Source organism: Hyperoodon ampullatus (assembly GCF_949752795.1).
Source record: "Hyperoodon ampullatus genome assembly, chromosome: 1".
NCBI lineage: Eukaryota > Metazoa > Chordata > Mammalia > Artiodactyla > Ziphiidae > Hyperoodon > Hyperoodon ampullatus.
Genome location: NC_136914.1, coordinates 160808762 through 160835587, shown reverse-complemented (window position 1 = coordinate 160835587; position 26826 = coordinate 160808762). Strand labels below are relative to the sequence as shown.

Here is a 26826-nt window from a genome sequence, read left to right as displayed (position 1 = left end):
AATCCAAGAAGAAGATATAACAATTATAAATATACATGCACCCAACATAGGAGCACCTCAATACATAAGGCAACTGCTAACAGCTATAAAAGAGGAAATTGACAGTAACAAAATAATAGGGGGGAATTTAACACCTCACTTACACCAATGGACAGATCATCCAAAATAAAAATAAATAAGGAAACAGAAGCTTTAAATGACACAATAGACCAGATAGATTTAATTGATATTTATAGGACATTCCATCCAAAAACAGCAGATTACACTTTCTTCTTAAGTGCACATGAAACATTCTCCAGGATAGATCACATCTTGGGTCACAAATCAAGCCTCAGTAAATTTAAGAAAATTGAAATCATATCAAGCATCTTTTCTGACCACAACGCTATGAGATTAGAAATGAATTACAGGGAAAAAATGTAAAAAACCACGAACACATGGAGGCTAAACAATATGTTACTAAATAACCAAGAGATCACTGAAGAAATCAAAGAGGAAATCAAAAAATACCTAGAGAAAAATGACAATGAAAACACGATGATCCAAAACCTATGGGATGCAGCAAAAGCAGTTCTAAGAGGGAAGTTTATAGCAATACAAGCCTACCTCAAGAAACAAGAAAAATCTCAAATAAACAATCTAACCTTACACCTAAAGGAACTAGAGAAAAAAGAACAAACAAAACCCAAAGTTACCAGAAGGAAAGAAATCATAAAGATCAGAGCAGAAATAAATGAAATAGAAACAAAGAAAATAATAGCAAAGATCAATAAAACTAAAAGCTGGTTCTTTGAGAAGATAAACGAAGTTGATAAATCATTAGCCAGAATCATCAAGAATAAGAGGGAGAGAACCCAAATCAATAAAATTAGAAATGAAAAAGGAGAAGTTACAACAGACACCACAGAAATACAAAGCATCCTAAGAGACTACTACAAGCAACTCTATGCCAATAAAATGGACAACCTGGAAGAAATGGACAAATTCTTAGAAAGGTATAACATTCCAAGACTGAACCAGGAAGAAATGGAAAATGTAAACAGGCCAATCACAAGTAATGAAATTGAAACTGTGATTAAAAATCTTCCAACAAACAGAAGTCCAGGACCAGATGGCTTCACAGGTGAATTCTATCAAACATTTAGAGAAGAGCTAACACCCATCCTTCTCAAACTCTTCCAAAAAATTGTAGAGGAAGGAACACTCCCAAACTCATTCTATGAGGCCACCATCACCCTGATACCAAAACCAGACAAAGATACTACAAAGAAAGAAAATTACAGACCAATATCACTGATGAATATAGATGCAAAAATCCTTAACAGAATACTAGCAAACAGAATCCAACAACACATTAAAAGGATCATACACCATGATCAAGTGGGATTTATCCCAGGGATGCAAGGATTCTTCAATATATGCAAATCAATCAATGTGATACACCATATTAACAAATTGAAGAATAAAAACCATATGATCACCTCAATAGATGCATAAAAAGCTTTTGACAAAATTCAACACCCATTTATGATAAAAACTCTCCAGAAAATGGGCATAGAGGGAACCTACCTCAACATAATAAAGGCCATATATGACAAACCCACAGCAAAGATCATTCTCAATGGTGAAAAACTGAAAGCATTTCCTCTAAGATCAGGAGCAAGACAAGGATGTCCACTCTCACCACTATAATTCAACATAGTTTTGGAAGTCCTAGACATGGCAATCAGAGAAGAAAAGAAATAAAAGGAATACAAATTGGAAAAGAAGAAGTAAAACTGTCACTGTTTGCAGATGACATGATACTATACGTAGAGAATCCTAAAGATGCCACCAGAAAACTACTAAAGCTAATCAATGAATTTGGTAAAGTTGCAGAATACAAATTAATGCACAGAAATCTCTTGCATTCCTATACACTAATGATGAAAAATCTGAAAGAGAAATTAAGGAAACACTTCCATTTACCATTGCAACAAAAAGAATAAAATACCTAGGAATAGACCTACCTAGGGAGACAAAAGACCTGTATGCAGAAAAGTATAAGACACTGATGAAAGAAATTAAAGATGATACCAACAGATGGAGAGATATACCATGTTCTTGGATTGGAAGAATCAATATTGTGAAAATGACTATACTGCACAAAGCAATCTACAGATTCAGTGCAATCCTTATCAAATTACCAATGGCAGTTTTTATGGAACTAGAGCAAAAAAATCTTAAAATTTGTATGGAGACACAAAAGACCCTGAATAGGCAAAGCAGTCTTGAGGAAAAAAAATGGAGCTGGAGGAATCAGACTCCCTGACTTCAGACTATACTACAAAGCTACAGTAATCAAGACAATATGGTATTGGCACAAAAACAGAAACAGAGATCAATGGAACAAGATAGAAAGTCCAGAGAAAGCCCAGGCAAGGACATACAATGGAGAAAAGACAGCCTCTTCAATAAGTGGTGCTGGGAAAACTGGACAGCTACATGTAAAAGGCTGAAATTAGAACACTCCCTAACACCATACAAAAAAATAAACTCAAAATGGATTAAAGACCTAAATGGAAGGCCAGACACTATCAAAGTCTTAGAGGAAAACATAGGCAGAACACTCTATGACATAAAACACAGCAAAATCCTTTTTGACCCACTTCCTAGAGAAATAGAAATTAAAACAAAAATTAACAAATGGGACCTAATGAAACTTAAAAGCTTTTGCACAGCAAAGGAAACCATAAACAAGACGAAAATACAACCCTCAGAATGGGAGAAAATATTTGCAAATGAAGCAACTGACAAAGTATTAATCTCCAAAATTTGTGACATGGACATATATACACTACCAAATGTAAAATAGATAGCTAGTGGGAAGTAGTTGCATAGCACAGGGAGATCAGCTAGGTGGTTTATGACCACCTAGAGGGGTGGGATAGGGAGGGTGGGAGGGAGGGAGATGCAAGAGGGAAGAGATATGGGAACATATGTATATGTATAACTGATTCACTTTGTTATAAAGCAGAAACTAACACGCCATTGTAAAGCAATTTTACTCCAATAAAGATGTTAAAAAAAAAAAGACAACCCTCAGGATGGGAGAAAATATTTGCAAACGAATCAATGGACAAAGGATTAATCTCCAAAATATATAAACAGCTCATGCAGCTCAATATTAAAGAAACAAACAACCCAATCCAAAAATGGGCAGAAGACTTAAATAGACATTTCTCCAAGGAAGATATACAGATGGCCAAGAAGCACATGAAAAGCTGCTCAACATCACTAATTATTAGAGAAATGCAAATCAATACTACAATGAGGTATCACTTCACACCAGTTAGAATAGGCATCATCAGAAAATCTACAAACAACAAATGCTGGAGAGGTTGTGGAGAAAAGGGAACCTTCTTGCACTGTTGGTGGAATGTAAATTGATACAGCCACTATGGAGAACAGTATGGAGGTTCCTTAAAAAACTAAAAATAGAATTACCATATGATCCAGCAATCCCACTACGGGGCATATACCCAGAGAAAACCATAATTCAAAAAGACACATACACCCCAATGTTCATTGAAGCACTATTTACAATAGTCAGGTCATGGAAGCAACCTAAATGTCCATCGACAGATGAATGGATAAAGAAGATGTGGTACCTATATAAAATGGAATATTACTCAGCCATAAAAAGGAATGAAATTGGGTCATTTGTTGAGACATGGATTGATCTAGAGACTGTCATACAGAGTGAAGTAAGTCAGAAAGAGAAAAACAAATATCGTAGATTAACGTATGTATGTGGAACTTAGAAAAATTGTACAGATGAACCGGTTTGCAGGGCAGAAGTTGAGACACAGATGTAGAGAACAAACGTATGGACACCAAGGGGGGAAAGCCATGGGGGGGTGGGAAGAAAAATTCAAACTACCTCCTCATCCTCCTCTAAGTAAACGTGGACTACTATTTAAGATTCAAAATTATTTCCTATTTAATTTTGTCATTTTTAATCTTTAATTATTAGAATTGTGATAATTAATATAATTTTGAAATTCAAACAAAAAACCCAGCATGTATGATATAACCCTAATTTTATTAAATATATATTATTTTAAAAAAAGAAAATAATAGGAAAATCCATAACCTAGCTAGAAGACAGAAGGGGAATCCACAATGAACAAGAAACTAAGTTTATACAGGAAGATTAGAGACAGACAGTTTAGGATTGAGAAAGGAAACCATAAGCCAAAAAGCATATAAGATTGCTACAGAAGATATGGTGTACTTCTAAAAATGTCCCAAGCCCAGAAATGGCAGATGCTGGGAGTAGAAGGTACCTCTGAGGAAATCAAATGGTAATTACTTAGAGTACCGCCATAAGAATGGCCAGTCAGATGTAGTCTCCACATCATTCCTACCTCTTGAACAAGTCAGCAAGGAAGACATCTGCCCAAAAGAAGGAACAATGAGTGTGGGCACCTAAGTCACAAAGACAAATGAGAAAATTTCTGGGGTGGTTGATGACACCCCTGAGGAATGGGGAAATTCCTGCTCAGAATACCTTCTGTTCGTATATCCCATCCAGAACCTTGTCTTGTCTCTTCCACATTCACCTTCTAAATGCTGCAGTAGTGATGCGTGTGGTCCCCACCAGAACCCATTTGCCAGGCCAGTGTACATGTGCACCAGCTGCTGCTTGTTGCCTGCTAACCACTGACAACTGCAGCTTTCTGGGAGCCTTGCCCTGATAACAAGAGCTTACCTGTGGATGCTAAGGAGGTTCACCACTTCCCCCTTCCAGACAGCTCCTGCCAGTGACTGACTGATGTGAGGGTCTAACAGTTTAGCTTCTTTGCCTCTGGCTGTACAACCTCTCTGGTGCAGTTTACAATCAAGATTTCCCTAGGGACTCAAGAAGAACCTAGAATTCTCTGAAAACACATATTTGCCCAGTTCAGTGGTTCCTGAACTTTACTGCACTTTGGAACCACCTATTTATCTGTTGCTGCTTAACAAATCATGCCCAAACTTAGAAGCTTAAAACAAAACACATTTATTATCTCACAACTTCTGTGGGTCAGGAGTCTGGATATGGCTTAGCTGTATGCCTCTTCCTATCCAAGGTCTCTCATGAGGTGGATGGGAGAAGATCTGCTTTCAAGTTTACTCACATGGCCGTTGATAGGTTCAGCCTCTTGCCATGAGGGCTTCTCTGCAAGGCTGCTCGCAACATGGCAGCTGTCTTCCCCCAAGACAAGCAATTAAAGAGAGTGCAAGAGAGAACAAGGAAGACAGAAGCCATTGTCTTCTTATGACCTAATCTTCTTAGAAGAAATATCCTATCACTTCTGCGGTATTCTGTCCACTAGAAGCAGGTCAGTAAGTCCAGCCCACATTTAAACAAAAGTTTAAATATCAGAAAGCAGGGATCACTGACACTGATCTTACCATGTACTTGGGATTTTTAAAAAATACTGATGCCTGGATTCACATTCCAAGACATTCTGATCTGATCTAGGATGAAGTTTGACCTGAATACTGGGATACTGTAAAGTTTTTTAATTGTTGTAAAAAATACATGATATAAAATTAATTTTCTTTATTTTTAAGTGTACAGTTCAGTAGTGCTAATGATATTCACATTGTTGTGTAACATATACTTAGAACTTTTTCATCTTGCAAAACTGAAACTCTATACTCATTGAACAACACCCTTTTCCCCCTCACCCAAGCCCCTGACAACCACCATTCTACTTTCTGTTAACATGATTTTGACTACTCTAGATATATCAGTGGAATCATACAGTATTTGTCCTGGCTTATTTCACTTGACATAATGTCCTCAAGGTTTATCCATGCTGTAGAATGAGACAGGATTTCCTTCTTTTTTACAGCTGAATAATATTCCTGTGTGTGTGTGTGTGTGTGTGTGTGTGTATGTGTATCCCACATTTTCTTTATCCATTCATCTGTCCATGGATATTTGGGCTGCCTCTACCTCTTGGCTATTGTGAATTATGTTGTAATGAACATGGGCGTGCAAATATCTCTTTGAGATCCTACTTTCAGTTGTTTTGGATATATACCCAGAAGTGGCATTATTGGATTAAATGGTAATTTTACTTCCAGTTTTTTGAGGAAACTCCAAACTATTTTCCATAGCAGCTGCCCATTTTATATTCCCAAAAGTAGTGTACGAATGTTCCAATTTCTCCACATCTGTGTCAACACTTGTTATTTTCTAGCTTTTTAAAAAATAGTAACCGTCCTAATGGGTATGAGGTGTTATCTCATTGTGGTTTTGATTTGCATTTTTCTAATGATTATAAATGTTGAGTACTTTCAGATGCTTGTTGGCCATTTGTATATGTCCTTTATAGAAATGTCTATTCAAATCCTTTGCCCATTATTTAGTTATTTTTTAAAATTTGTTGAGTTGTAGGAGTTCTTTACATACTCTGAATATTAATCTCTTTTCAGATATATGGTTTGCAACGATTTTCTCCCATTCTGTGTGTTGACTTTTCACTTTGTTAATTGTTTCCTTTGCTGTGCAGAAGTTTTAAAGTTTTATGCAGTCCCACCTAGTTTTGCTTTTGTTGCCTGTGCTTTTAGTGTCATATCCAAGAAATCATTGTCAAATTCAACATCATGAAGTTTTTAAATGTGGTTTTCTAGATATAGTATTCTTGGTTGGCCATTTGTTTTCCTTTCAGCATTTTGGATGTATCATCCCATTCCCTTCTGGCCTGCAAGGTTTCCACTGAGAAATTCAACTATTATCTTATGGGAGCTCTTGCTTTTCTCTTGTTGTTTTTAAGATTCTCACTTTCTATGACTTTTGATGGCTTGAGTACAATGTGTTTCAGTGTAGGTTTCTTTGGTTTTATCTTAATGGGAGTTTTTTGATCATCTTGAATTTGTATGTCCATTTCCTTCCTCAAATTTGGAGGTTTTGACTCATTATTTCTTCAAATAGGCTTTCTGACCATTTATTTCTCTCTTCTCTTTCTGAAACTCCCATAATGCATAGGTTGGCCCATTAAATGGCATCCCACAAGTCCCTTAGGATGTCTTCACTTTCCTTGTTTTTCTTTTTGCCCCACTGGTTCTATTATTTCATATAACCTGTCTTCAAGTTCACTGATTCTTTTTTTTTCATCCGATCCAGTCTGCTATTGATCCCCTCTAGTCAATTTTTCAATTTATCATATTCTACAGCTCCAGCATTTATTTTTGGTTCTTTTTTTCATAGTTTCTATATCCTTGTCGGTATTCTCACTTTGTTCATGCATCATTTTCCTGGTTTCTTTTAGATGTCTGCAACATCTTTGAGCTCACTGAGCATTTTTATGATGGTTACTTTGAATTCTTTGTTGAGTAATACATTTCCATTTGTTTAGGGTTCGTTTCTGGAATTTTATTTTGTTCCTTTGATTGAGCCCTGAGTCCCTGTTTCTTTGTATGCCTTGTTATCTTTTGTTGGAAATTGGATATTTGAAAAAACAGCCACCTCTCCTGGTCTTTATGAAATTCTTCACTAGGGAAAGACCTTCACCAATCATCCCAGCTAAAGATTCTGGGAGTCTCTCAAACCTTTCTGGAATGTGCCTTCTCCAGGCTTTGGTGTATTATCCCCAGCTGGACTTTGGCTTTTTCCTACTCCAGAGTAACCCCAGGTATCTATCAGCAGTACTGCAATCGATATCTCTGGAGTATAACAATGCACAAGACTCACCTTTGTTCTCAGTGGACCTCGGGCATCTAAAATGTGCCACTCTCTTTTCTGTCAATGTTCCAAGTCAGATGAGACAGAAATCAGTGCCTTGGGCAGCCTCTTTAAAAGCCAGAATATAAGACGCATGTTCCAGCTTTTTCTTTTCCTCCTGAGGGAGAACTCAAAAGTTGGGAGTTTCCTCCTGATTGCCCTTGCTCTGTAGGAGGGATGTGGGGTATGGTGGGTAAGTGCAATGGAATGTTCTAATTGCTCCATTGTGCCTCTTCTTGGCATTGTGCCTGCATGGAATGCTATATGTAACCTCTCAACTGGTTTCTGGAGTTACCATAAAGGTAATCTGGTCCTCATATTGTTATGAGAATGTCTCCATGTGGGAGAGTGAGCCTGGAGTTTCCTATTCTGCCATCTTGCTGACATCACTCCTCTAATTTCTGGGATTTTCAAAAACTCCCCAGGTGATTTTAATGGGTAGCAAAGTTTTGGAACCACTGACTTTTCCCACACTCCTATCTGGCTTTCTTCACTCAGAGGTTTCTACTGAGAGCTCCCTTAATAAATCATTTGCATAAGAATCTTAGGGAATTCCCTGGGAGTCCAGTGGTTAGGACTTGGCACTTTCACTGCTGTGGCCCAGGTTCAATCTCTGGGTGGGGAACTAAGATCCCACAAGCCACGAGGTGTGGCCAAAGAAAAGTCTTAATCTCAGCCTGAGCTTCTAAGGAAACTTGCTTGGTAGCATGACTGGCCTATTTCCTGCAAGAAGGCAATAGCAAACAGATAAAACAAAACACAGGTTAATAGGAAGTTTCAATTAAAAAAATGAGTATCCATTAAAGTATCACCAAATATTTGGGGAAAGCCAACACTTTGAATTGAGGCACCATGTTCATTAAATGGAATAATTTATACCCAAGGAAAGAGTTATACTAAAAAGAGAACAAGGGCTTCCCTGGTGGTGCAGTGGTTGAGAGTCCGCCTGCCGATGCAGGGGACACGGGTTCATGCCCCGGTCCGGGAAGATCCCACATGCCGCGGAGTGGCTGGGCCCGTGAGCCATGGCCGCTGAGCCTGCGCGTCCGGAGCCTGTGCTCCGCAACGGGAGAGGCCACAACAGTGAGAGGCCCGTGTACCGCAAAAAAAAAAAAAAAAAAAAAAAAAGAGAACAACAAGAACAAGACTTCAGAATAACTAAATATCCTCAGAATCATGAAAGTATACTCTATCTGTTCATAACATTTAACTATTGTTCTTAGAAATTAACAATTAATTGCCAAAGTTAAATAAATAAATAGGTGATAGGGACATAACTGTAGAGTGAGTTAATAAGCTAGAGAACTGAGCAAAGAAAATTTTCCAGTGTGTACTGCAAAGGCAAGCAGATGAGAAGTATAAAGAAAAACTTAATAGATATGGAGGAGGGAGTTACAAAAGGACATAATAAAAGAAAACTGAGGAGAGATAAAAGATATATTAAAGACCTGGACAAAAAAGGGATACACAATCCTTTGATTGATTCAAAGATTCCACCAAATATTGAGTAGATCAAAATTTTTTTAAAAATCACCTAAGGATAATAAGAAATTGTTGTTAATTTAGTTAGAAAATGCCCTTATCTTTTAGAAATGCACATGGCATCCACTGGAATGGATAAGTGGAGGCAAAAGTTAAATGGATTGAAAAATGAAAAGAAGCTCAGGATATAGAGATAATGATTATAGACTATTATTCTGAGGAATTTGGACATGAAGGGAAATGGATGGTGGATAAAAATAGATGGGACATTGGAAGTAGGAAAATAGTGTTTGCTGTTTTTTGTTTTAATATCTATATTTATACAAAATATCTTTCATATATAATACATATATCACATATAATAGATACAGATTTTATATCTATGTACATATGGTATATAAGGAAGAAGTCATTAGATAGGTTAAAAATAAAGATAGATTACAGTATAGGAGGAAAAAATAAATTGATGACATGAATTATCTTGGCATTAAGCATTTAGAGACTATGAATGTTTGTTAAGGATATAGTAGATTTAGGACATGGCTCTGTTTCTGACCAACTGATTTCCAAGATTTTCTATCATTGTGAAAATAATTCTAATGATAAGCTTGTCTATACAATATTCTGAATATTTCAATAATTTAAAACCAAGAATTTTAACTGAATATTTTCATAGAGAAAAATGAGAAAAAGTTACCCAAATAGAAATCTCCATTGCCAGGGAAAGTTCATAAGGAAGTGGGAAACAACAGCAGTTGAACATGCCTCTATGAGGCATGGACCCATAGACAGTCTTAAACAAACTCCTTTCAAATGCTTCAAAGCCTGAAATATAAACATAGTAACATTTAGACAAACCTATACTGGCCAATAAGAAAATTATTTTAAGCAAATATTGAAATACATTCCAGATGTCCCATTGGGCTTTAAATGCTAATGCAGCTCATTTTATATGTCGTCATATATTGGATTTTAAACTATTTCATAGTTTATAAAACACTTGTATTTTAATTATTAAAAAAGACCCATTTCTCTGTGATTAAATAACTATTTCTACCTCCCTTAACCTTCCTAGTAAACAGTATAATGAAAGTATCCTGTAGGTTTACCTCCATCAGTTAACTTGTAGGGATGAACTGTTTGATTAGCAGTAGTAATTATGCCAAAAGAGAAAATCACTTAAAAACTGTGTAATTAACTGAAAGGGAAAACTTTTAAATTTTCTTATTGGTTCAAATTTTCTACTGGATAATACAATAAATTATCACTGTCTATAATTATTTATGCTCTTAAGATACTTCCACCAGTCATATATTTGCCACATTTGTTATATCCTGAATAGCTGGTATATTCATGAATATCCATCTTTAAAAACCCCAGTAGATTTATGATCCTTAGACAGTAATATTTTAAGAAATATTTGAAAAGATTAGTTTTTACAAAAATGTAAAGATAATCAGGAACAAGTTCTGTGGGAAAAATTCGTGAAACAATAATATTATTGAAATTCTTAATCATTCTGAGAAAACAAAACAAAAGCAATAACCTTTTATAGGATGAGCTTATCCTTTGTTAACAGAAAAGTAAATAGTTCTCCACAGAAGAGCCACAACTCTCAAATGATACAAATGTTGCATAAGGGACATTTATCTCTATGTAAATAATTAAAGATTACCTCCAATAGAGATCTTATATCACAGAGATTTATTTTCATATCAGTAATATAACCAGAAGTAGAAATTAAGGTGTCAATGTTTCGGCAAAATCTTTGTTCTTTGTCTTAGTTTTGCTCTACCTGGAACAGCTGTAAGAAAAATTCTGCCTCTTTTTCTTTTCCACCAGCCTCTAATATTGAAAATAACTATACTCAAGGTATAATTGGAAATCTACCTGTGGATCGAGTCGAAGTCCAGCTTGCACTAGAATAATGGTAAGGGCAGTGTTTCTTAAAGTTGAAGACATTGTGTTACTAATATAGACATGATCACTGAGGAATGGAACATCCCTAACGGTAAAACCAGCCAGTAACATCCCTTAGAAGAAAGAAAATAAACCATGTCTGATTCAGTTCATTTTCCCAAGAGAGAAAACAGAAATGTTTAATTTCTCTTCTTCAAACACACTATGTCTCTCGCTACTTTGGTGAAGGGCAGGTTACATGCAAGTAGAGGAAACAGCATAAATGAAGGAATGGATATAAGAAATGATATATGTCAATGGGGTGCAACAAGCAATTCAGTATTGTGGAACATAAAGGACTAGGATGGGAGTGGGGAATGGGCTGGAGGGGCCAGATCATGGAAAGCTACCCCTACCCTCTACCCTCCCCTGTTTTGGCAGAGTAAGGCACCATGGGAAAGTTTTAGGCAGGAAGTGAGATAATGAGTCTTGTATTTTCTATGTGATGGTCTTGACAAATTAGATAGACATAAAACTGAAGGAGAGACCAGATAGAAGGCTCTGCCTTAGTCCATGGAATGGTTAGAAACAAAGAGGCTGAGCTAGGACAAAAGCGGAAATTTTGGAGAGGAGGGAAAAAGATTCAGTAAATACTTAAGAGTTGCTGAATGGGTGTTATGAACACAGAAAGGGTGTTAGAGATAAGCGAGAGTGATTACCTCTATTGACAGTAACTAAATATTTGAATGTATTGAATACTTAGAAGATATAATACACCTCTGATAGAAGGTCTTCCACTAATTTTCCTCTACCTGGAGAATTATAATAATGGTGATGAAGAAATAGGGGGTACCATTGTTTAGGCAGATGATGCATCGATGAATATACATAGTGGAGATGCTCAAACAGCTCACCCAAAAACTATAAAACCTTTGGTGCCCTAGTCACTATAACATTTGAATCTTGTAATTGTATTTGAATTAGGTTATCTACAGAAAAATTCAGTTTTTTTCAAAATTTTCCTTTTCTACAATATATGTAAAGTTAAGTAAAAAACGTCCTATTAAATGATAAAGCAACAAGAATCATATACTGAGTATATTTAAAGTATTTAAAAATATATTTCAGGAAAAATATGAGTGTGTATAGAGAATACATACTTCTATAAACAAGCTATATATACACATATATAATAAGTACACATATAAAAAAGCTATATAGATCATATTACATTGAAATAGTTCTAAATTATATCCACTCTGTCTAGAATATAGTCATAATTTATATGTGGTCAATGACAAAAAAATGAGAGCTAATTATTCACTTACCAAGAAGAGGGGGAAGTTGAGGCACTGAAGGTATTCTAATGATTTCCAAAAGTTTCCCACCAATAACAGCACCATAAAAGATAATTAACAGTCCAAATAAACTTCCATCACGAAGAACTTCAGGGCCTGAGAATGACCAGGTTACACACCATATCATAAAAAGTATAGCTCCTGAAATATAAAAAGGTGCATGTCTATATATCTACATAGACATAGATATATACATATAAGACAGGAATTTGATTTCATTGAATATATTAATAGCCAATCCTATATAATGATACATAATGTACACTAATGTTGCTTGCTAGTGTGGTTAAAGAAATGTCTATTTAACATATATTCCAAAGTCCTTGTCAACCTAAAAAAAAGTATTTTTATTAAAAAATAGTTTTAAACTATATGTGAATCCTTTAAAGTGCTAAGCTTTCTCATAATATATGACATTTTTTAAATGTCATGGCAATATGAAGAGATTTACTTCATTTTATATTTTAAAGTAGTTTTTCACCAGGAATAAGATGATTTGTTGTGATAAGAGTTCTCAAACTTATTGAAGTTCATAGTGGCAGTGTACCACATTTTTTTTTAACATCTTTATTGGAGTATAATTGCTTTACAATGGTGTGTTAGTTTCTGCGTTATAACAAAGTGAATCGGTTATACATATACATATGTCCCCATATCTCTTCCCTCTTGCGTCTCCCTCCCTCCTACCCTCCCTATCCCACCCCTCTAGGTGGTCACAAACAGTGTGCCACATTTTTTAATGGCAGCAGACTAAGTATTTGTATTGAAAGGATAACTCAGTTGATGTTTGGGTGTAAATTATTAAAGGGGACAAAGGCTGAGAAAAAAGTAAACCTGGTCTTTGGGAGAACGTAAAGTATCTTAGATTATGTATAGAAAGTAAAGGTGGACAGGATGAGTAATGATAAGGTAGTATACATATTATTTCTGTCAACTACATACTAAGGAAAGTCCCTACTCACAGAGGGAATTCATAGATTTCTGTAAAGGACAGAAGGTGATACTGCAAACTGCCATCTGCAAATTAAATAGCTACCTTCATTTACTATGAATCATAATTTCTAATTTTTTTTCAGGTCCTTGAAACAGCTTAAGTGTATTCTTTAGCTGTGACTCCTTTTTGGTGGCACCAACCTGTCAAGGGTAAAAGAGGAGAATTTTGACAAACTCAAGGCAGGAAGTTAGAAATAAGATTCTTGTCCCCTCCTCTCTGACTAAAACCACTCCACAAAATTGGAGTACTTAAAGGACTGAACTCTTACTAAAAGAATGAACCAGAAATTATCATTCTACTGACAAAGAGAGAAGACAAACCAGATTGTTTGTCTTAGCTAGTCTCTGGGTGGCAAAATCACCTCTGAGAATTCATACAGGCCTCAACTAACTTATGTTTTGGGCTCAAATTTACATGATTTGTATGGTTTAGGAACCCCCAAACCCTGAATTTGGCATAAACTGTATCTTCCCATAGAGCTATCCCTAGGGCACTTGGCAGATGCTAGTTCAAAATATCCCTAATAGACACTACTGATTCCAGACTGCATAAAGTCTCAAAGACAAAACCCCACTGAATCTGAATTTATAATAAAAACTTACAAAATAAGAAGTAATCCCCATGAACAAAAGTTGATAGATACAACAAAGAATGGGCTTAGATATCCAAAAACTTTAGCTAAAAGAACCAGTAGATAGACAATATAAAATATGTATTTTCAAAGAAACTCAAGACAATTAAAAAAATACTTAAGACATAAGAAAAGAAATACCTGAAAGCATTGTAAAAGACTCAAATACAACATTTAGAAAGAAACCATAAATAATTACTGAAATTTAAAAAATCATTAGATACCTTAAACAGCAGGCTAGATACAGCTGAAAAGAGAAATATGGTAAACTGGTAGATATGAGGAAATTACCTAGAGTGTAGCATAACAAGAAAAATGAGATGGAAAATATGAGATATTTAGATTTTGGAAAAGATATAAAATATATCTAATAGTAATTTCAGAAATAGAATAGAAAGAGTGAAAAAGATACAATATTTGAGAAGAAAATTGGCTTAACAAATTTATAGAATTGATTAAAACCATAATCAATTCTGTATTGATTTGGACACAGGAAGTAAAATAAATTCTCACCAGGATTAAATAAAAATAGATACTTAGACACAATGTTGAGAAACTACAGATCACCAAAAACAAAAATAATGTCTTAAAGAATCTAGAGGGAAAAATACAGATTAGTCATAAAGAAATAAACATTAGAGCAGATTCTCAATTCTCAACAGCAACAACAGAAGCTGGAAGATAATGAAATAAGGTCTTCAAAGTACAGAAGTAAAATATCCAATGTTGAATTCTGCAGCAAGTTAAACTATCATTCAAGAAAAGGACAAATGAAAGATATTGTCAAGCAAACATACCTAAGAATATATTCCATTTTTACTGGCAGAAAAACTATTAGAAGATATGCTTTAGGAATAAGGACATAGTACTATTAAGGAAGGAAAAATGAACAAAAAACATTGTAAACATGTAGGTTGGTCTAAACAAGTGTTTGATTATATAACAAATACCCAATCAAAATTGCTAAATCAGGGGATATAAAAATAAGTAGGATATGGGATTTCCAACAATGATAACATGAAGAAGTTGACAGTTTATTTCAATAAAAAAGTCTACATATAAAACTGTATAAAATAATAAAAGCACCCATTTCAGGACCTTGAAAACTGACCAAAGGCAGTTATCAAATTGAGAAGCATTTATTCTTGAAAAAAATGCTAGAGTTTTGGGTAGGATCACTGAGAGTCTGAGGCCTTCCTGCTTGGTATTGCTACCATTCCTCTCACCCTTCTCCCCAGCTTCAGCTCAGTTGGGAAAAACTAGTTATACCAGCACGGAGTTGGAAGTAAAAACCAGCAGCTTTCCTGCCAGAGGAGGTGGAGTGGATTTGATATGGAGTGGAGGCAGAAAACCCATGACCTTGCTGGCTAGAAGTGGCAGACTGGTTTGGGAATGGACAGAGAAAACATGCAGTTTTGCTAGTTTGAGTTTGAAGTCCAAGTTGAGGCAAGTGGCAGACCAGCCAAAAATGTGACTGGGAGATATTGGATATGAAAAGGTATCAAATGGTTGAAATAAGTTCTCTACATATCCATGGCTAGTTGGGCAAGTATGCAAATGCAGGGAAGACTCAAGGAGTACGGCAAAAAGTGAAAAACGATGTGACATCTGAGTACTAGCAGCAACTTTAAATGCATTCTTCAACCCACCTACAGATCACCTGGCAGAGGGTGGAAGACTTATTGGCCTGAACACAATGTCTCTCCCAAATCATTAGGTGACTACTAAGCTATGCAGACAAAAGGGAAACCACTAGGAAGATAGGCTAACAACAAAAAAATAAACAAAGAAAAAACTGATAAGAACCATTGGCTGCTGCAAACCATGGGGCAGGTTAAAATCCACAGTTTAAGTACATGTGAATTACCAAAACAACAATAATAATAACAACAAAAATCCTAAAAAATAAAATTGAATTCAAAGTTGCAATAATGTGTAATTAAAAGTTTAATTTTCAACCAAACTTACTAGATGTGCAAAGAAACATGAAAGTATGATACATACTCAGGAAAAAAGCAATCAAGAGACATTGAGTGAGTCCAGGTGTTGGATTTACAAAGTGTTCAAAACAGCTATTATAAATATGAAAAATAATTAAAATATGATAAAATGTGCCATTTAATAGAGAATATCAATAAAGAGATAAAATTTACTTTAAAATGAAAATGGGCATGGGAGAAATGGGTGAACTGTTTTTGTTTTTAGTTTAAATAAATTAAAGTTAAAAAATTATAAGAGATTATCTAATGTAGATCCATAACTTTAGGCAGGCCAACTTCCATTTTTTTAATAAAAGAAAATCTAGAATTGAAACATACAACAACTGAAATGAAAAATTCACTGGAGAGGTTCAACAGCATATTTGAGCTTGTGAAAGAAAATATCAACAAACTTGAAAATAGATCAATAGAGATTAATCAATCTGAAGAACAACAAGAAAAAAGGAATGAAGAAAAACATAAACAGAGCCTCAGATAGCAATGGAATACCATCAAGAGTATTAACATATGCATAAGGGGAGTCCCAGGAGGAGAAGAGAGAGAGATAAAGGGGGAGAAAATATTTGAAAATATAATGTCCAAATTTCCAAATTTAATGAAACCAAAGACAGCCAAAGACAAAGCAAAAATCTCGGGAGTGGCAAGAGAGAAATGACTCGTTACATATGGGGACAATAATACAATTAATAGCAACATTTTCATCAGAAAAAAAGGAGGCCAGAAGGCAGTGAAGTGACATTTCAGAAGTACAAAAAAAAAAAAAAAAAAAAAAACCTGTCAATCCTAGGGCTTCCCTGGTGGCGCAGTAGTTGAGAGTCTGCCTGCCGATGCAGGGGACATGGGTTCATACCCCGATCTGGGAAGATCCCACATGCCGTCGAGCGGCTAGGCCCGTGAGCCATGGCCGCTGAGCCTGCGCGTCTGGAGTCTGTGCTCCGCAATGGGAGAGAGGCCACAACAGTGAGAGGCCCACGTACCGCAAAAAAAACAAAAAAACCCCAAAACCCAATGAGATAACACCTCACACTTGTTAAAAAGGCTATAGTCAAAAAGACCACAAGTAATAAATGTTGGCAAGGATGTGGAGAAAAAGGAACCCTCATGCTCTGTCAGTGGGAATGTATATGGATGTAGCCACTATGGAAAACAGAATGGAGGTTCCTTAAAAAATTAAAACTAGAACTACCATATGATCCAGTAATTCTACTTCTGGGTATTTTTCCAAAGAAAACACTAATTCAAAAAGATGTAAGCATCCCCATGTTCATAGCAACATTATTTACAACAGCCAAGATATGGAAACACCTTAAATGTTCATCAATGAATAAATGGATTAAAAATGGTAGATACATATACATATATATAGTACTATATATAGTATATATATGTATATATAATGAAATATTATTCAGCCATAGAAAAGGAGGAAAATCTTGACATTTGCTACAACATAGATGGACCGACCTTGAGGGCACTATGCTAAGAGAAATAAGTCAGACAGAGAAAGACAAATACCATATAATCTCTCTTATATGTGGAATTAAAAAAAAATACAATCAAGTTCATGGATGTAGAGAACAGACTGACAGTTGCCAGAGGCAGAGGGTAAGAGGGTGGGTAAATGGGTGAAGGGAGTCAAAAGGTTCAAACTTCCAGTTACAAAATAAGTCACGAGGAGGTAATGTACAGCATGGTGACTATAGTTAGGAACACTGTATTGCATATTTGAAAATAGGCTAAGAGTAGATCTTAAAAGCTCTCAATTTAAAAAAAAATTTTTAACCATGAATGATAGACTTACTGTGGTGATCATTTTGCAATATTTACAAATATCAAATCATTATGTTATGCACTTGAAACTGTTATATGTCAAATGTACTTCAATTTTTAAAGAGGCCAAATTAGACATTTTCAGACAAATAAAAGCTGAGAGAATTAATTACTAGCACAATTACACAACAAGAAACATTTAAGGAAGTTTTTTAGGCTGAAGGCAAAGAATCCCACATGGAAGCCCAGATTGACAGAAAGAAATGTAGAGAACTAGAGAATGTAAACATGTGAACAAATACAAGGGAATTTTTTTTAAACTTAAAGACTTTTGGTTTTTTAAAGCAAAAATAATAAGAATGTAGAAGTAAAATATATGATAAATCTAGCACAAGGGCAGAAGAGGGGTAAATAAAGTCATACTGTTGCAAGACTTTTCTATGTTACCTTGATATGAGTGATGGCTTTCAACAAATGTATACATTTGCCTACATTCATTGAGCTGTGTACACTTAAGATCTGTGCACTTTGTGGTATGTTGACTATAATTCAATAAAGTACTGTTAACAACAAAAATTTTAGGAGATGATGGAGAGTTTGGAAGAAAAACAGGAGTATGATACAACAAACAGTGTAAGCACCTCCTGCCCCCAAATTTTGGCAGTTATGGACAAAGCTGCTATAAACATTTGTGTGCAGGTTTTTGTGGGCATAAATTTTTAGCCCATTTGTGTAAATAATACCAAGGAGAGTGACTACTGAATCATATGGTTAGAGTACACTTAGTTTTGTAAGAAACTGCCAAACTGTCTTCCAAATTGGCTGTACTATTTTGTATTCTTAGCAGCAGTGAATGAGTTCCTGTTGCTCCATATCCTCACCAGCATCTGGTGTCAGTGTTTGGGACTTCTGGCCATTCTAATGGATATGCAGTGGTACTTTGTTGTTTTAATTTGCAATTCCCTAATGACATATGATGTTGAGAACATTTTTATATGCTTATTTGCCATCTGTATATTTTCTTCAGTGAGGTGCCTTTTAAGGTCTTTTGCCCATTTTTAATCAGGTTGCCTGTTTTCTTATTGTTGAGTTCTAAAAGTTCTTGGTATATTTTGTATAGTTCTTTATCAGTTGTGTGTTTTGTAAATAGTTTCTCCCAGTTTGTGGCTTGTGTGCTCATTCTCTTGACATTGTCTTTCACAGAGTGGAAGTTTTTAATGTTAAATAAGTTCAGCTAATCAATTATTTCTTTCATGGATTGTGCCTTTCCTGTTTTGTTTTGTTTTTAAATAATCACCATAACTAAGGTCATCTAGATTTTCTCCTATGTTAACTTCTATGAGTTTCACAGTTTTGCATTTTACACTTAGGTCTATGTCCCACTTTGAGTTAATTTTTATGAAGGGCATAAGGTCTGATCTAGATTAATTTGTTTTGCATGTGTATATCCGGTAGATCTAGCACCAGACTACCTTTCTTCCATTGGGTTGCCTTTGCTCCTTTGTCAAAGGTCAGCTGACTATGTTTATGTGTATCTATTTCTGAGCTCTCTATTCTGTTCCATTAATATATTTACATCCTGTTCACCAAATTACACTCTCTTGATTATTATAGGTTTATAGTTAGTCTTGTAGGGGAGTAGTGTCAGTTCTTCAAGTTTTAATTTTTCTCCTTCAATATTGTGTTAGTTATTCTTGTTCTTTTGCGATATCTATATAAACTTTAGAATGAATTTGTCAACACCATGAAACAACATGTGGGGATTTTATTTGGAGTTGCATTGAATCTATAGATCAAGTTGAGATGAACTAATTTCTTGACAATATTGAGTCTTCCATGAACGTGTAAAATCTATACATTTATTTAGTTTTTAAATTTCTTTCTTCAGAATTTTGCAGTTTTCCTCATGTAGATATTGTACATATTTTGTTAGATTTATATGAAGATATTTCATTTTGGGAGTACTAGTGTAAATGGTGATACATTTTTCATTTCAAATTCCATTTGTCCATTGTTGGTAAAAAGGAAAGAAAACCTGACTTTTGTATACTAACCTTGTATCCTGCAACCTTATTATACTCACTTTTTAGTTGTTGCAGGAGATTTTTTCCCCTAGATTCTTTGGATTTTTTACATAGACAATCATGTCATCTGTGAACAAAGGCAGTTTTATTTCTTCTTTCCCAGTCTGTATGCCTTTTATACCCTTTTCTTGTCTTACTATATTAGCTAGGACTTCCACTACAATATTGAAAAGGAGTGGTAAGAGAGGGCATCATTTTCTTGTTCCTGATCTTACTGGGAAAGCTATTTCCTCACAATTAAGTATGATGGCAGCTATAGATTTTTAATTGATGTTCTTTGTCAAGTTGACAAAGAACTTGTAATTTGCTGAAGTTTTTATCATGAATGAGTATTGGATTTTGTCAAATGCTTTTCCTGCATCTATTGATATAATCATGTGATTTTTCTTCTTTAGCTTGCTGATGTGATGGATTACATTAATTCATTTTCAAATGTGAACCAACCTTGCATACCAAGGATAAATCCCACAAGGTTGTAAAGTATACTTCTTTTTATATGTTGTTGAGTTCTATTTGCTAATATAGAGAATTACAACAAATTGAGAATTTCTGCATCTATGTTCATCAGAGATATTGGTTTTTTTTCCCCTTCTAATGTCTTTAGTTTTGGTATGAAAGTAATACTAGACTCATAAAATGAGTTGGCAAGCTTACCTCTGCTTCTATCTTCTGGAAGAGATTGTAGAAAATTGGTATAATTTCTTTCTTAAATAGTTAGTAGAATTCATATGTGAAATCATCTGAGTCTGATACTTTCTGTTTTGGAAGGTTATTAATGGTTGATTCAATCTGTTTTACTGGTATAGTCTTATTCAGGTTATCTATTTCTTCTTGTGTGCCTTTTGGTAGATTGGGTCTTTCAAGGAATTGGTCCACTTCGTCTAAATTATCAGATTTGTGGAAATAGAGTTGTTTATGATGTTCCTTTATTATCATTTTAATGCCCATGGAATCTGTAGTGATGTTCCCTCTCTCATTTCTGATATTAGTGATTTATGTTTTCTTTTTTCTTGGTTAGCCTAGCTGGAGGCAATCAATTTTACTGATCTTTTCAAAGAACAAGCTTTGGTTTCATTGATTTTCTCTATTTCTTGTTTTCAATTTTATTGATATCTGCTCTAATTTTTATTATTTCTTTTCCTTTGCTTACTTTGAATTTATTTTACTTCTTTTTCTAGTTTCCTAAGGTGGAAGCTTAGATAACTGATTTTATACCTTTCTTCTTTTCTAAAATATGTATTCAATGTTATAATTTTCCCTCTAAGTGCTGCTTTCAGTGCATCTCACAAACTTTGATAGCTTGTATTTTCATTTTCATTTGATTCAAAATGTTTAAAAGTGTCTCTTGAGGTTTCTTTTTTGACCCATGTGTTATTTACAAGTATATTGTTTAATCTCTAAGTATTTTTTGGCTTTCTAGCTGCCTTTCTGTTAATAAATTATACTTTTAAGTCCATTGTGGTCTGAAAGTTTATGTTGACAAATCCCCAAGATCAGATTCTTTCCTCAGCTGTGCATAGTCTCCTAATGAACCCATTGAAGGCATTCATTTCTGTTACAGTGTTTTTGATTTCTAGCATTTCCATCTCTCTGTTTACATTACCCATCTGTTCTTACATGTTGTCTACCTTTCCACTGGAGTCTTTAGTATATTAGCCAGAGCTGTTTTAAATTCATGGTCTGATAATTCCAACTCCCTTGCCATATCTGGGTCTGGTTCTGATGCTTTCTCTGTCTCTTCAAAATGTGTTTTGTGCCTTTTAATACATTTTATATATTTTTGTTTAAAGGGGAACATGATGTTCTGGTAAAAGGACCTATGGTAGTGTGACGGTAAGTTGTAGGGGGAGAAGAAGAGTTCTATAGTCCTATGGTTAGGCCTCAGTCTTTTAGTGAGCCTGTGTGCCCTGGGCTGTAAATTTCACAACTTCTTTCCAGGGTTTCTTTTTCTTTTTTCTTTTTTCACCCCCTTAGGTTGTATGGTATGGCTAGACAGGGCTGGAGTTGGGTATTTCTCTTCTCCTTAGTTGGTTAGGCTAATAAAGTCCTCAAAGGTTATACTCTGATAAAACAGTTTCTCTTGAGGGCAGGTTTTATTAAGAACAGGATCTCTGGTGTATTTCACAGTGGTTACCATTTCTCTCTCCCTGACAGATGGCTCTTGGAGGTACAACTCACAGAAGGATGTCCCCCAACACCATGACTGGGCTCTTCCTATAGTTTTTAACTCTCAGACTTGCCCACACTGAGCTTCCAGCTAATTGACAAATCTCCTACCCTCACTACTGGTTCCCGCAGAGGTTTCTGCTCTAACTTATGATCCTTTGTATCAACCTGTCTCTAATTTGGGGGGTGGTAATTTGCCCTGTGACCTCACTTCTTTGATGGAACTAAGGAGAGTTGGTGATTTTTCAGTTTGTTCAGCTCTTTATTTGTTGTAAGGATGGAGTGATGATGCTGGACCAGAAACTGGGATTGCCTGGGATATAATTTTTGAGCTCTAAACTTCCAAGACTGCTTACTTTATGAAACTAGTGGTAAGACTTTAATGCAGAAATTTGCTTCCAAGATTATTTGAAAATCTTAGTTGGATGTATAATAAAGCTTCCCTTTCATTTATTTAAAGGAAAAATAACTTAATGGAAATAAGTTAGTACCTTTATTCAAAGTAAACTAAAAAGAAACAAAAAAGGAGTAATAGCCTAAAACCTAAACTTATTGCCCTAGAGTATCCATTTCTTTGCATTTAGGGAAGCCAACCTCCAAGTAAGATATAAACAGTGTGATTAAAAGTGATGAGACTGATTTCTACATGTGGTTGAAAGTTTAGATTTCTTATTTAATTTAACCTGTGTACACTGCAGGATTGCTGAATTAAACATGACTTGTTGACAAACTGCAGCTCTATTTCTTTGTATTATCCAGAGTATACACTCTTTTAAGAGTTTGTTTAGTTTGAAAATAGGGTGTGTATGTGAGAGGGAGAGAGACAGAGAGACAGATTGAAAAAGAGAGTACAAGAATATAGACCCTCAAGATAGAAACATGAAGCTCCTTTTCCTATGAATTTCTCTAAATTCGCAAAATCAAAAATGAAGGGAAACAAAGGGGGAAACCAGTTACAAGTATCAAAGTTTGTTGTTATAAAACTCCTCAAATAGTTCCTGAGCAAACCACAGTCCTCAACCTCAATGGATAATCTTTGGTGACCAATACATTTCCCTCTCTTCCACATGCACCGGCCCTACTTCTAACAACTGCTGTATAGAAACTGCCCCCTAAATAAGGTCATGGGGATGTGTATGTGAGACCTATGTGCAGAAGTTATATTTACAAAGGAGTCCAGTCACTTACATTGGCAGATGTTCAAGTTTACTTTAGATTCAGGGCCTTAAAAATACTGATTTTAATTAAAAAGCAACTTTTGCTAAATGAATTTACTACATCAATTAATAAAATTTTCAGTTTAAAGTTAGCAAGCAGCAAAGAAAAACAATGTAAACTTCAAATACTAATCCTTCATCATATTCTAATCTAATTTTTGTTCTCTGTGAGATCTGTACTTCTAGAGGTCATTCTCACTCTCAAGTTTAATCATATAGAAATCTAGGGGAAAAAAACCTTCTATAAATATTTGGTGACAATGAGATGCTTTAAAATTTTAGTGGGAAAGCAAGTTCTACACAACTCTTTAAGACAGCATAAAATTTGGGGTTTAATTTAAATAAGAACCTTAATATTGGCAGAAGTATAATATTCCTTCTAGCTACTTAAAACTAAATGTCAAAAGTAGGTTTTAAATAAAAATCTTTCTATCACTTCTGTTTCTAATTTCCAAAATTTAACATAAAAAGTCATGAAAAACATTAAAATATAGATCTGTTAAGCAATTATTATTTTTGACAGATTTAAGGAACTATTTCTTCTTTGTCCACATATTGCTTGTAAATAGGGCTGCTCATCTGATCTAGAGTGTATAGATTAAGCAGTGTTTTTGTTGGCTTGTATTTTAATACTTATCAAATATATTTCTCATTTTCTATCCATTTACATATCTTATTTCACATACCATTTGTAATAGTTTTATTCAGCACTCCTTGTGGAGGACAAGAACACTTCTTTTCCATCTGTGGTTTTGTTTCCTCTGTTTTTGACAAGACAGTTTCCTTAGTTTCTTCATGTTCATTAGTATCACTAGCTTTGAGGATCTGAAGGAAAAACAAGAGTCTTTTAAGAAATATACTTGTACAATTTTATGAATGTAAAAGACAACCAAATTTCATAATTAAATTCATATTATTACTGTGAACATGGAGAATTATACATACAAAATAATATTCATGCTCTATATCAATAGGTATTTGGGGAGGTAACAACAGTGTATTTTGTAGGGCACCTTGATTTAGCCTTTTGTAGACCTGCCTCCCTGCCATATTCAGTTGTGATTTATGTATACTGAATAAGTGCGCCTATAGTGCAGGCAGAATAATTAAAACTGTCCCTACTTAGTCTAACTCCCAAAGATCATTCAACAAAACTTTTGTAGAATTAAAATGCAACTAAATTGGAAAGGAGGTGAAATATAATTTAACTTGGATTCATTTCATTTGAAAAATTATATAACAAAGAAAAATGAGAAAAAAGCAGATCAAGCTTTCAGAAATTCAAGGTTCATGCTTTTTCCACTACTATTTATAGATAACATATTTAGATGGTTTATGGGTATACCTCAATCTTCCAGTATTTAATGGTAGTTAGTCTAATAATGAAACTGCTGATTTAGGGGGAAAAAAGACACCTTTAGTTTGTGAGAATATTGAAAGGCTTCTCCCAAGGTAAAAACCAAACCAAAACAAAAGATTAAAAAGAAACAGAACAGAATGGTTAACCACGGAATAGCGATATTCAAACATCCTTGCTGTTATCATGATGCATGTGTGTGTGCGCACATGCATGTACGTGTGTGGACATGCAGGCCAACGCTTTGAGTGTATTGATAATATTTTTGAGTGCAGTGGAGAGAGAACATCCCATTGTCACAAGAAATGGTAACAAAGGCTAGAGAGCTTGGACAGATTAAGGAAAGGAAGAGGAAGCATTTAATGACTAGGGAGACAGAGGCGCCATAGCAGCTGGTGTAAACGAATTATGTAGCTCTTTAAAATCAAAGTTCTTTAAACTGAATCATGATTAATCTTTTGGAGTTCTGATATAGAGACCTTTTTCTGGAAAGTCTGTCACTATACAAAAGGTCCAGGGTAAAGACACAAAGGTGAGTTTTGATTAGGGTGGGTGAAAGGTCATATACAATAAAACCATATTATTTTAAGTTTTATTATTTCAGAATTTATAATAAATTTACATAGAGTAAGATGAAGTCTTTACAGATAAAGTAATTAGAATCAATGGTGAATATTTTAAACATTTTTAAAAAAGGACTTTTTTGGCCCTTAAGAACTGTAGAAACTTCTATTTAAAAAATAAACAATTTAGGGGCTTCCCTGGTGGCGCAGTGCTTGGGAGTCCACCTGCCGATGCAGGGGGCGCGGGTTCGTGCCTCGGTCCGGAAGGATCCCGCATGCTGCAGAGCGGCTGGGTCCGTGAACCGTGGCCACTGGGCCTGCGCGTCCGGAGCCTGTGCTCCGCAGCGGGAGAGGCCACAGCAGTGAGAGGCCCGCGTACCGCAAAAAAAAAAAAAAAAAAAAAAAAAAAGAGAGGAACAAAATAAAAATAAACAATTTATAATTCTAATTATGAGCGATTAATATTTAGTAAAACTAGGTCAACAAAAGGTCTAATGACTTACTCTACATACTTGCAAAAATAAAAACCTGGGTCTCCTTTGAATGTACAGCACAACATTTTAATTAATTTAGATTTTTCTTTACCTCTTATACTCTAAACTACTAACTTTATTCTGGACATGGCAAGAAATAGTAAGCCAAATTTTCATTATTCCTAAAATCTGCCTCTTTGGTTCCAAAATAATCTATAGTCACCTCTTCCATGTTTTCATTCCTTTTGCCCATTTCTTGGGCCATATTAAAACTAGCTATTTTAAAATAATCACTTTTTTTAGCATGAATCATTTATTTTTTAAATACCCAGATAACACATGATCATGTTAGAAAAACAAAAAATAAAGATAAGCAGGAAAAAATAAAGTCATTCCAAATCCCACTATTCAGAGTTAACCATTGCTAACATATTGATATATATTTATCTAGAAATGTGTGCATGTATGTAAAAGAGAGAGGGAGACTGAGAAAGGAAGAGAGAGTATGTGTGTTATTTATTAATAAAAATGTAAATATACTAGTGTTCGATAACCTGCTTTTTTACTTAACAATATGTTATGGATATCTTTCACATTCAATAAGTATAGGGCTATGAATTCATTTTCTATGGTTTCATAGTATAAAATGACCACTTCTCACTTTTAAACCAAACATATAAAAAAACCTATTAAGTAAACTTTAAAAATAAATTTTAGCATCAGATTGTTTTCATGTCATATGTTACAATATAGTTTTAATTTTTACCTGAGGAGTTGTAGATGATTGGATGTTTTTATCCTCCAAATGTTCATTTTTTGGATCTGTGGTGTACATACTAATGTTTAAAAGTAATTTGAAAGAAAGAAAAAAAAAAAGGACTATAAGTCCATCTGAAAACAAACACGGTTAGGTGGGATTAATTTTTAAATAATTTTTTAGCATAAAGTTTCACCACAGTCAAGTCAGATATCTTTATAGTAAAAACAGTCCAAATATTCATTTTAAAGTTATTAACCAAAGTCATGTGCATAAATTTTAAAAATCATTATCACAAAACAATTTAATACTTCTC

General features: G+C 34.7%; 1 protein-coding gene across 1 annotated transcript in view; it reads right to left on the bottom strand.

Moving 5' to 3' along the window:
• The window catches only part of SLC9B1 (solute carrier family 9 member B1), a gene marked incomplete at both ends in the record, with an annotated part of 42080 nt that extends 15492 nt beyond the window's left edge, over positions 1–26588 (bottom strand). The window contains 5 exons of the mRNA XM_079711537.1: positions 9939–10066; positions 11132–11274; positions 12469–12639; positions 24047–24185; positions 26520–26588. Coding sequence (XP_079567663.1) covers positions 9939–10066; positions 11132–11274; positions 12469–12639; positions 24047–24185; positions 26520–26588 — 650 coding nt within the window. The remainder of the gene's footprint in view (positions 1–9938; positions 10067–11131; positions 11275–12468; positions 12640–24046; positions 24186–26519) is intronic.
• Between the last annotated feature and the right edge of the window lie 238 nt (positions 26589–26826).